Below are 12,996 nucleotides of genomic sequence, written 5' to 3'. Positions count from 1 at the left end.
CTCGTAAAGTATTACCTCTTTTAGCATCCAACAACTCTTCAAGTATCCTAAGGACATTTCTTCACATTATCCAACCAACAAACCTTGGTTCTAAATAGGTTTAGTAACATTTAAAAACTATTATCATGTTGCTGTGAATAGTCGTTGCTGATTTTTAATTTAGCCCACACTTCATAGTGAGGTAATTTGTTGTTTACCAACAATATAACATCTCTCCAAGCATTCAACAACTCCTAAGATAATCTCAGGACATCTCTCTATACATGTCAACAAAAACATCTAGGTTCTAATAAGTTCAAATGCATTTAAATGCCGTTTTCGTGTTGCTGTGACAAGGAACTGCTTTGTTGTAATCATCGTACACCGTATAAAAGTGACGTCATTTGTTTGTTGTTTACTCGAAAAATAACACCTCTCCAATCATCCAACATCGTGAAAAATGTTCCCAGGACATCCCTCTACAACTTCCAACCAACAAACCTTGGTACTAAATATGTGCAACGAAACTCGTTTTATAAGCACATTTTGAGGCCTGCCCCGATGGACTATGAATGGGTCTATCAATTAATTGACCTTTTGACCTTTAAGTCCTAGTCAAGTAATGCACTATTTTAAAGTTAGGTAATATCACGCGGGACGACGAGTTTAAGTTGAAAACACAAAGTTTAGTAAGATGTTACTTTACCTTTACTAAAACTTATGATTTTTACGTGAAACATCGTCGTTTGAGAAGAAAGGTTGCAGTATAACCATCACATATTCACTTTCCACCAATCAGAGTAGTGTAATATGACAACCGATCATATAAGATAATTACATAACTTTCTAGGAAATCAGTCAAAGATAAGTATAATTTACATTAGAAATATAGTACAATTTACAAGCAATCACATGTTAATATTGTCCTAATAGTGTGTCTATGCAAGGGATATTTTACAGAAAGCGTTAAGAAGCCGAACACTCTCACAATATTGTCATTCCTTAATATTGTGTATGACATATACAAACTACATCAAAGAGTATTCTCTTAAACCAACAACGTTAATTAATTGTAAAAAAAAATATACATATAAAATGAATTACAATGTTAAGAATGGATAATTTATGCTCTTTATATTTGAATTCATGATTTTTAAAGAAACTTACTTTTACACTTAATTGTATATTAAAATTAAAGTAGCTACATAATTTAATAGTGGTAACATTCCTTTTAAATTTTCCAAGAGATGAGAAGACGTACTGATTCAGTTTGTACATGTCGATGACGTAATTAAATCGTCATATACTCTCTACTCCAACACTGAATCCTTGACTGACACCATCCATATACACTCACGTACCGGTTATCGTTCACCAAGTACTATATTTATATCACAACCGAAATCGCTAAAGTAATTGCCACAGATGTAAACTCCATAAAGACTGTTAATGAGAGAGTTCATTCTTCAATATTCCTGGTGCCATGTTGGTGGTGTTTGTACTTATTTGACACCCACACCACTGCTGAAACAAGTTCAATTACACATTGGAAACCTGAAAGCCTACGTCTCTCTACCACTACCACGAACTTTAACTGTATCTACAGTGTTACGTAACCTTCTTTTAAACTATACCTATGTCACAATGTGAAATCTCAAAACTGAGTGAGCCAAACTCATCTAGATTCCATTTTCTTTGTTATTACATTGATTATCGTTCTCAAATTACTATATTTTATATGAAAACATATATCGCAAAAATAATTGCCACAAAGGTAGAATCCATAAAGACTGTTAAATGAGAGAGTTCTTTCTTTTAAGATTCCCAATTTCGTGATGGTTGGTGTTTGTACTTATGTGACATCAACAGTTACACATTGGAAATAATAATACCACGAACTTTAACTTTATCTACAGTGTTACATAAACCTTCTTTCAAACTATGCCTGTGTCACAATGTGAAATCTCAAAACCAAGGCAGCCAAACTCATCTATATTCCATTTTCTTTGTACTTACTCCATCAAGTACAATTTCATAAAAATGTTGATTTTGTTGTCACACATGTGTTTTCTCTTTTCGAGTGTAACTAATTGCTAAGCACGTCATTCTGACATTAATGTTTCATTCTTTATAATCGGTAGAGGAAGAAATACCGATGAAGTAATATCAGACAATAATTTTTTAACACAATGATAAAATTTGAAATATCAGCATAAAATCTATGTAGTTAGTTAAAAACGATTATGGAGATTTTAATGAAAAATATATATAGATAAAGCACTCCCATAAACAGGAAATTTAAAGAAATATCTACACAATACATGAAAACAGCGATGGTGATAAAAGTGAAAAAAAACTAACGAGGACGATGACCACTGTTGTGACACACGTCACACACACACACACACACACACATATATATATATATATATATATATATATATATATATATATATATATATATATATATATATATATATATATACATACACATATATATATATCGATCCAAATTCCCGCACCCTCCCAGTTTGTTCTATGTAATTTTCGGGCAGGCAGTTTAAGATGAATTGAGAGGTATATAATAACTCTTACACCACTAACACACTAAACAGTTATCTTTCTAAACTTGTTTTTTTTTTTTTTTTATTGGGGGTATTGTTCTACTGTAATTACTTTTCATTTAGACAAAACAGAAAGAAAATCAAATGAAAAATAGTACCCTCTTCCCATACACGTCTAGCAACCATGCAAGCGAGAGTATACCATCAGAGAAAAACTACCCATAGTACGATGACAGTAGCATAAAACTTAAACCAATTTTAATAAGAGGTAAATTGTAAGTAAATCAAAATGGTCAGAAATTCGATCACGGTAGCGAGGGGGTAAGGTAGGGCATGCATGCTCAAGAGAAGATAGGTAGGACGGGTCAGGTATCATCACTTATTGATGACATCATGATTCATGTGTATCTCCTGAGACTGCGAGCATTTTCTGATACAGTAGGATCATAACTGGTTGTCATCAGAAACACGTGCTTGCTAAATTCATCTACCAGGATCCAACCTTCTACAGGACAAAAAAAGAGACAAATTGTGTAAACAAAATGTGTGAGTATGAGGCATAGTCATTTAATCCCCTTTTTTGGGGAGGGGGGGTGGGGGCTGAATATGTTGCTTGAATGCATATGTTATATATAAGAGTGGACCTTTTTACCAAAAAAAAACTAATAAGTTAGTACTGTGTTGTCTCCTCTAATCATTCAAACTTTACCATTAACGATGAGTGTTATGTTAAGTATAGTAATACATTAATATGATGTGTCTGCTGGATGATTAATTATACTTGTTTGCTGACTTGCTTTCAGTCGCTCATTATATAAGTATAGATATATGTGTTTTGTTTTTACTGTACCTTGAGTTACCAAGTGCTTGATTGGATTGTTGGAGATATATGATTGATTACTATCACTTCACCATACTCATTGCATGATGAGAAGTTTGTTTTCACTTTGCCATTTAAACCAATATTTAAATGATTTTTTTAGTTATATGTGTTCTCTACATGACTTTAAACCTCTCACTGTTAGGCATGTAATATAATATATTATACAACACCTAATTATATTCCGGCCATTTCATTGGTAAATTGCTCGTCGATTGCATGCAAAATCCGCTCTATTGCACGCTATGAAATAGAACCATTCGTTATACTTTTTTGATAGCACTTTTCTCAATGGTAAGAGAGCAGAGAAACCTGTCTGTTCAAAACAATCTGTTGCATGAGTGCATTTTACATCCAATTATATCCAAATTTGAAGGTGTTGTATACAACAAATAATGAATGGTTTCCATTCGTGCAATAGTGCAAATATTTCATGAGTTGAAATTTGTTCCATTCAACTCGGCTGCGCCTCGTTGAATGGAACGTTCCATCTTTCAACTCATGAATTATTTGCACTATATTGCACTCATAACCATTCATTATTTGTATACTAATACTTCATCACTTTACCACTGTGACTACACTTTATATTAAGCCCATTTGACAGCCATAACCTGTGTTTCTAACATTGAAACTTAATCCAGTGTACCGTAATGGACCTGGCCATTCTAACTATATATAATATATGATTATATTTGTAAACTACTTCCCTCTATTCCAATCCCTGGACCGTTACTAGTACAGTATATCAAGCATTACATCATTTTTGTTTCTTGGGGGCGTCGAGGACCATGTCGGGCCCGAAAACAACAACAGGGTTGCACCACCGGCCAACTCCACATTTTCCTGGGCGATCCAAAAATGACCCCGGACCCCAAGACTATAGACTCTCCCGAACCCCATTTTCGCTGCGAATCTAACCTCCCCTGTTTACTCGCGACTGTTTCCTATAAGATACATTAACTGCTATGAAATTTAGACCTCTCGTTAAACAACATACACTCTGTACCATAACTTATGTACAATATTGTTAATGTGTTAGAAATTCATTGATCCTGGAACTTGAGCTAACAGAAAAGGGACAGACTAAGCATTGACTGTATATTACTGTAATCAATTCGCTGTGTATTAATGTTTATTTATTACATGAATCTACTCCACACATTGCATCTTTAGCAATGATTGCTTACAACATCCCTTGAAATCACAAATTATATGTTTGTTATGCCAATAATACATTCCTGTCATGGTTAATAAGTTACGTGCTTACTATATCACTTTAACCCAAACATTGTATGCTTTATGATATGTACTAACTACATCTAATTGATCCATAGAATGTTTAATATTATTTGTAAACTACATAATTTCGATCAACCCATTGCCCATTTATTAATATTTGTTACTATATATATATATATAGTAACAAATATATTATACTATATATATATTTGTTTCATCCAATCATTCAACGTGTTTTGCTCACTTGTCTCTGCTCATCCGATATGTCAGTACTTTATTTATACTACTTCTCATTCAGAAACCATCAACTGAAGACCGACGTATGACTCATTAAACAGTTATTGATGTATCACAGTTATAGTTAGATCATCGGATGACGTCACATTTGTATTTTACTTTGACTAAGCCATGCTGTGTTCAATACAGTGACGTGTGCTGAATATATATACTCAAATACCACGTCAGTTTTATTGTCATGCTCTTAGTGATGTGCACTGAATTACAAACGCCGAGGGTCTCAAGTACCACACCAGTGGTATCTCGATGCTCCTGTTAGTAATTACAATTCCGTTATGTTAATATAATGTTAATATAAAAAATAAAATAAAATAAAATAAAATAAAATAATTAATATGATTACTTACTCTCCACCGACCAGAGTCGAGATCAAGCCTATAATATTCATCAGACTTATGAGCATTAGGAGTCCAGAAAACTGTTGAAACAAATAAGATTCATAAACAATATAGAGGCTTTAACGAATAAAAGAATATCAATGATGTATTAGTGAATGAAACATTCTGAAGAATACACAATAGAAACAACCATAGCACGTGTTACTAAGATCTTTATTGTCTCTAGGGAAGCATATGCTTTCTTTTCGCTGAAGATAGTTTGGGTTGTCACATGTCCTTTAGAAAAGTGATTTTGGGAGGATGGTGAAGTCAGATATAGATCATCACACAGTTCTTCAATTACATTTGCTTTTTTGCAATACTTATGAAATAGTTGTTAAGAATTGCTATTAATTACCATTCCGTCAAATCTCAAACCTTTAACGTCATGTTGCATAATGCATACATACCTTTGACATCTGCCGTAATGAACATGGAGCATATCTATCTCACACAGTGATGACTGAAATGGGGGAGGGGTCTAAGGGGAGGGGGTTCCCCCTCCCCCTTTGGAAAATTTTTAGTTTTGAAACGTCCTTAGATGCAATCTGGTGCATATTTTAAGTCAAATTTGGCACCGTGGAATTTCCATTTCGATATTATTTTTATGGCAGTCGGCAGAAGAAGAACGAATGACATCTGCGATGACGTCATTCTGAACAGAGGATAATAACAACACGTTGTCACACGATAGCACGACTCGTGGGCTACGGCCTATATGGAAGCCTTTAATTCCATTTCTTTCACTGAGTTGCCGGCGATTCTGGCACTCGTCTAGCTGAGCCTGGCTACAGTAGCTATACTAACGGCCGTGACATTATCAGTTATTTGCCAATAGAGTTTTTAACTTGCAGACGTCGGGTGATTGGATTGGTGAATGAGTTTATCAGATGAAGAACTGGAAAATCGAAATAACCGATAAAGAAGCTCCCGTTCTCCTTTTCTCTATTCAGCTTTCCTTCTTTCTTCCCCTTCCGCTCTCTTCACCTTTTCTCCTTTTGCCGACAGACCCAAAAGTTTAACTTGCAGCCCCCCCCCCCCCTGCTCGCTACGCCCCGGACTGTGATACAGCAGGTATATAAAGATAACTTACCTTTTAATTCGCCTTTTATCAGGAGAGATATTAATCGTTAGGAAAAGAATAGACATTTACTTATTTCACAAACACGCGACCATGTAATTAGTTTGCTAGTGTTAAAGTTGAATGATGTTACTATACATGTATCATTTTGTTTACTTTGGAAACCATCTAATAGTGTTTGTAAGTATTTTCAGCGTTTTCATAGCCGTTTATTCATAGCACAATACCAGGTCAAAGGGCGGTTACCAACACATTTTAAAATATGTTTTTCGCGATAGAGGTACAGAATTAATATTTTGCCCTTCATTGTATGTTTAACTAAAGGATGCATCCATCACAAGGCAGTGTCTAGATCATACAGTTGGATCATTAGTCGAAACTCTGTAATGGTGCGAGTTGATTTTAATACGTTTCTTCAACAGAATGTAGCAGTCTTACACTGAAGTCAAATTTGAATAGATGGGTCTTTCAGGAATTTTCGTCATCAATTTAACATTTCCAATAATAAACATCAATTACAAACGTTTTTACGGACATAATAAACAAAGTAGACTTTCCGATAAACATCGTCAAATTTCGATGAGTTAGTCGACTTGTTGTGAAAGTAGTCGACATTTCAGGGGTGCTACGTTTTGATTAAACAGTTGAAAATTGAAGAATATTTTAGCCGACATTTTGAGAATGAAAATCTGAATTTTCGTTATAAAATAGCAACATTTCCAGTGTCCCACCTGAGCCACCGTAGTACAAAAAAAAAATAAGACCCGCAAACCAATTCGATTTCTGTCTCCTTATGTTTAAACGGCTTCCAACGATACTGTTTTCATTGCTATTTCTAATTACGTACGCAATCAGAAAATACCCTTCTTTATTACAGCAGATTGACTTTATCAAGGAAACGAATTAACTTTACTTGTTGCAAAGTACACTTTGCTCTGTATTATACAGCATCAACTAATAAATTATATCTCACAAAGTTTCTGACTTATGAATATCTGTCCATGTTTTCTGCAACTGGCAATGACGCCTGGTGATATGGCGCCCTTAGTTTGACTGAGACTAAAACCCAATCAAATGTCGACTTCTGGAATGGTTTGATCTGTTAACAACATGACACATGAAAGAGTCATTAATCGATTAATCAATGAGAACTTTACCATTCACTCCCCGAGATTTCAGTGTGGATAGAGTTGGTCCGACGGGTATCGATGAGGGCAGCAGGCAGCCATCTAGCCTATAATCAGAGAAGTAGAATCAGAGAATTGGAATCAGTCATTTGCCGTTACATCGTTCTTTAATTAATACTGTTTTTGATAATACAGTATAAAGATTTTCATTTACATACAATGTTTATATGTTAACTATCTACAATATACATTACAACACAACATATGAATATGCTCTGACCACAATGATTGACATTTAATGGAAAATAAACATCAACTGACGCAGAATTTAATGTTGATTGCTAAACTTTACGTAATGATACAAGGCTCTATTCGTTGTTAACATTTTATAAACTAATAAGAACATGTAATCATTTAACCACGAAACCCAGTGTAGTGCGGCTGAATTTATAAGGTGGGTCGATATACGGTGTAAAATGAGAATTTTCTTCCGACTGATTTAGTACCTAAATTCTTATGGCAGGGCCAGCTGTGAATAAAATATGTTAATAACGAGTGGGTGCTGCCGAAGGATTACTGGAGCTAACTCTCATATATAGAGGTCTAAGGTGCCCCACCCCAGCCCCATAATAAAAACCAAATAAAATAGAATCCAAACGATGCATTCTGAAGTATGTTTATGATTTTATAATTTATGATTTTATAAAAAAGCTCTAAATGAAGGTTGTGCTAGTAAATAATATTTGATAAGTTCAAAATGTAAGTAGGTGCATGGACCTTGATATGAGGGCCAGAGTAGTATTTTATAATGGAGGGTATGTTGCCCTGGGGTCATTTAAGCCAACGTAGGGCATTGGGGTTCCTACCCGGAAATAAGAATGTTAGACAATATAGAGTGTGGTCCCTAGACGCAAAGTCTTGCTACAAGAAATATGCTGTGTGACGTTTAAGAAAAAAACTGGGGGTGGAAGGGGGAGGGGGGGGGGATCACCAGTACTAGAGGTCCTATTCTTTCCTGGCAGCATACACAAATCCACCGACTGAACCATATTCCACCAATTTATTCAGATCGTTTTCGATATAATAATAGGCCTAATGAAATCGGATAAAATGTTAGTAGTTAGTATCGTTTTCTTCCAAACATCGTGTGGCTAACAATATAATAAAATAGAGACATATTTAGTACTTGTCAAAATGACCTTCAGAACAACAGATCATTGACGTATCCAGATACCGGAGCTGCAGTCGTTTAGTCACGTGACGCATTACCGCGCGATTGACAGGTCATGTATAAAGAATACAATGAGCTTGATATACAGTGTACATCATTATATTAATAGAGATTATAATGAAAGGAAAGTTAACCATCACTAGTTGGTCTGTACACATATATCATATGTCAGATATACACAGTGTGTGTAGAAACAGCGTGATCACTGTACGGTAATATAATAGTAGCATATTGACTCCTAAACATGGATAACACTTTCTTCAGAGTATGGTGAGGCAGCCGTATCTGGATGAAATTAATGTGTGCGTGTATTAGAGAGAGAAAGGCCTAGAATACTGTAGGTCACAGCTAATAGACTTTGCTCTTTAAGCTTTGTTTTGCTTTTCTCACTATAGACGCACGACGGGGCAGGGCGTGGGCGGGTGAGGGGGGGGTGGGGGTAGATGGTACTGAAAAAGATGAATACAAATAAAAGTACGAACTATAAGGGACAATCGCAATACTGAAATATACTTCCTTTTGGTAACGAAGATCCGATACATAAGTAATGAAATTAGACGATATAAATCAATGACGTTGAAGAAATGTTAACATATCAGCAGGAAGGGGGGGGGGGTCAACTACAAGTGTAACATGGTAGGGTTAGAGTAAGGTAAGAAGGGGCTGAGGAAACAACTTATAGTGGAAAGGGAAAGAAGAGGGTAAAGGAAGTAATATATTACAGGGTCTAGTTGGGCTTTTTAAGGGGAGATGGAAGGAACAAGGTTAGGTGCGGTAGATGTGTACATGTAATATTAACGGATTGAGATTAAAACAGGTCTGAAAGATGAAGTAATGTTTACTTTTTTTATTGTGCTATGTTGATCTTGGTTACAAGGACTTGGGTCCGTTGTTATAACTTGTGTTAGAGGACTATGCTATTTACTATGCAAAGAATTATTTCCGTCTTAAATAAATACTTTATTGTCCAATCTAAAGCCATTTTAAAACTTAAACTATTTTTTTAAGACTTTTTGGGTCAAAGGATAGACAAATAACTTGTTAGCCTATTATGAACAATTCCCTAATTCCATAATGTTCAAGTTTGTTACAGTAAGTATAAACAGTGGTCAACCATCGATAATTGATTGTTTGATGATCTAGTGACATAGTGATGTTTTTCAGTAATTCTAATAATGCCATAGATGTAGACCGTCCAGGCCTTAAATCTTAGGGACGCTCAGAAAGGGCATAGTGCGTGGCAAGAAAGCTATCTAGCCTTTTTTCAAACAACCTTTGAAGTATTTTGGGTAACAACGGTAGTGAAGGTGTATTATCAATAATTTATGATCAAAATGATGATACTACCCCATCTCACGCCCCCCCCCCCCCCCGTGATACCCATGACAGCCCACAACTTCATTCACCACGTGATGTTTGTTGGTGATAATTCAGTCACAGTACTTAAAGTGAACAGCTTTATCACACTGTCAATAACTCCTGAGATTAGTTGCTTTCTTAGGGGACTTTCCCTAGTTCTTAACTAGTATATTAATTCAACATTTACTAAGATTTAGTTCATAGCAAAATTATAATAAATATTTTGAGAAATAAATATGTATATTAATAACTGTCAAATACTTTATATATTGATAACCATTTGCTCTGTATTGATATTTGTTTTGCTATTTATTTTCCCTATACACTTGTTTCCCTTTGGTTTCTGTTCTTATTATTTTCATACATACCCTTATCTGTTCTCTCTATCCTTTCTTCAACAATTATTATTTTCAAAAAAGGACGAAGATTAAAAGTTCTACTTAAAAAAATGTTCTTCACAGAATCAAATCAGCACCAGAAAGGCCTACGGACGATTTAAAACCAGACAGTGTCTAGCCGTGACGTATGTATTGCAATCCCCAGGTACTTGTTTGTCAGTAAATTCCAGGTGTTTTTATAAAGGACGCGCACCTGTTACATTGACTACAACTTTTTTTCATTGAAAGGCGCGCGTCTATACCATTGAATTGTTGAAGTATTTGTTTGACAGGTGTTGAACAAAAGAAAATGTTAAACTATTGAAAGTGTCAGTACAGTCAGTGTACATCTTTAGCAAGATAAAAAAAAAAATGATGAAATAAGTTCAATAGACTTTTGCGATAAAATAAAATGTGTAGAAAAGAGAGGAAATTTTTAACGTACAAATGTATGGTGTAAATGTGTACAGTATTGGGCGGGTCACGTAAACATCACACACTGTAGAGTTTATAGAGATAATATAAGGGTTATTGACCTTGTAGGTTTGGGAGGGAGGGTGGTGGGTGGGGGAAGGGGAGGGGTGGGGTTGTTTGGTAAGGGACAAGAGAATACTGCAATGTTAGTAAGGATCTACATTAAAATGTCAGAGACTATTCTTTACACAGATGTACTGTGTTTGTTTATATTAGTATATTCTGCAAACAATGAGAATCGTAGAGAAAATATATACGTGATTTTGAGTGTTATTTATATATAGACTGTTTTAATTGTCTCTACTGTGCGGGGATTGACTGTAATGTTATGTGGGTTAATAATATGCATATATCTAGAGTTGTCAGTCATGGCGGTGGGGATGGGATGGGGTGGGGGTATGGGCAAGGGTTGGAGTGTAGGAGGTGACGACAGGTTGATCAGAAGAGACTGACAATAATAGTATGACAGGAGACCTTGCTGAGTGTGTGTGTGTTTGAGGGCTATTGTGTGTGAAGAGGAATTAGTGTGTGGGGGCGGGGGGGGGGGCAATGGGTGTTGTAAACAAGATAAGTTTTCAAGTGTTATAACATAGATTAACGAAATGGGTTCAGTGGTCTAGCATAGTTTGTTGGGGGGGGGGGCGAGGGGCTGATAAGGGAGAGACTAGGGTAGTATAGTTGAGAGGGGTGTCGTACCAATAAATAAGGCCAATTACGATATGTTTAATTGATCTCACTGTCTTGTTTTTACTTTAAAATAAATGTGCATTAATTAGCAGTTTATTTATAAACTAATTAGAGAAAATTTCCTCCTGATAAAGTTGTTGTTTTTTTTTCTACTGTATCTCCTTTCACTTTTTTTCTGTTAATCTAACTCATCAAAGTTTGTGTTTATTTAGTTTGGGTAGATTTTAGCCAAAGGTCTTTTTTCATACTCGAAGATAATGATAACTTAAATCATGTATTCTTCATATCTTGGCCTAATTACATTTTACTTGTTGTTATTGTTTCAATGATATATATATTAATTTAAAGCAAGGGACTCCTTTGTCCTTAATTCAATCAATTTCACTTTTCTTAAGAATTTATTGTTACAGTTTAAGTGTTTCTGTCTCATTTTGTCTCTATTTTACTCTCCCATTAATCATATTCCTTACCTGATCACTGTTTTTTCATTGTTAGTTTATTTCTTTATTCAAGTTCTTCTTCATTTGTTTTGTTTTACTTCTACAATTATCTAAACCTATCAATATAACCCTTCAGTAATTAATATATATAACTATATTAATGATTCCTTTCTTGTTTACATCATTAATATTAATTAGTTATTTTATTAATTACTAATATTATTTACATATTTATTAATTATACTTACTGCAGTTCCTTGAATCTTTGTGAGTGTTGTAGATAGTTTAATATTCCATTAACTTCATGTTTATTCATTTCTCTCCCTTTCTCTGTCTGTATGGACATCCTCTCCATTGATGTTATGATTGGTAGAGAGAGACCAGAGGAGAGGATAATGTTCCCATCTTCATCAATCTTACTAAAGGACCAGACTAGATGCACACAGTATATGGGAATCTGAAGAAAGGAAAATAATAAATAGAAGTAATATCATCATGTTTGTTTACAGGATAAATACTTGAAAACAATACAATTATAATTAATGTAGAAAGATTAACTTTTGTGTTGTTTTAATTTAATATTAATTAATAACATTTTGTTTATTTTAATCATATTTAGTTAATTATTTAATAATTAGTGGTTTGAATTTGTAAAGAAAGTTAATTATATTTGTAAAGTTTGTTTTATCTTCGTTTTATCTTTGTTTTTATTGAAAGATGTTAAAGGGTAAACAAGATGGTTAGGTTTATTACAGAGATCAGTTATTGTTATTTCTGTAGAATAAATTAAAGGTGTGTTAGAGGGGTGAGGGATGGACGGAACAAGGGATGTCAGGGGTGTAGGGAGGGGTGTGTTATGGTAAGGTAGGGTGTGCTAAGGT

At 34.6% G+C, this 12,996-nt stretch overlaps 1 protein-coding gene across 3 annotated transcripts in view; it reads right to left on the bottom strand.

Moving 5' to 3' along the window:
- Window positions 1-12,996, bottom strand: part of LOC139982260 (uncharacterized) — a 64,410-nt gene that overhangs the window by 27,748 nt on the left and 23,666 nt on the right. For 2 of the 3 annotated variants that reach the window (XM_071994935.1, XM_071994936.1), the window contains one exon: window positions 12,364-12,572. In XM_071994935.1, the coding sequence (XP_071851036.1) occupies window positions 12,364-12,572 (209 nt within the window). Of the gene's footprint in view, window positions 1-2,464; window positions 3,049-5,309; window positions 5,381-7,577; window positions 7,655-12,363; window positions 12,573-12,996 lie in introns of those variants that run through there. The other variant, XM_071994937.1, reaches the window with a different exon arrangement.

This window comes from Apostichopus japonicus, chromosome 16 (genome assembly GCF_037975245.1).
Source record: "Apostichopus japonicus isolate 1M-3 chromosome 16, ASM3797524v1, whole genome shotgun sequence".
Lineage (NCBI taxonomy): Eukaryota > Metazoa > Echinodermata > Holothuroidea > Aspidochirotida > Stichopodidae > Apostichopus > Apostichopus japonicus.
The sequence above is the reverse complement of the archived record's forward strand: the minus strand, read 5'-3'. Positions and strand labels throughout refer to the sequence as shown.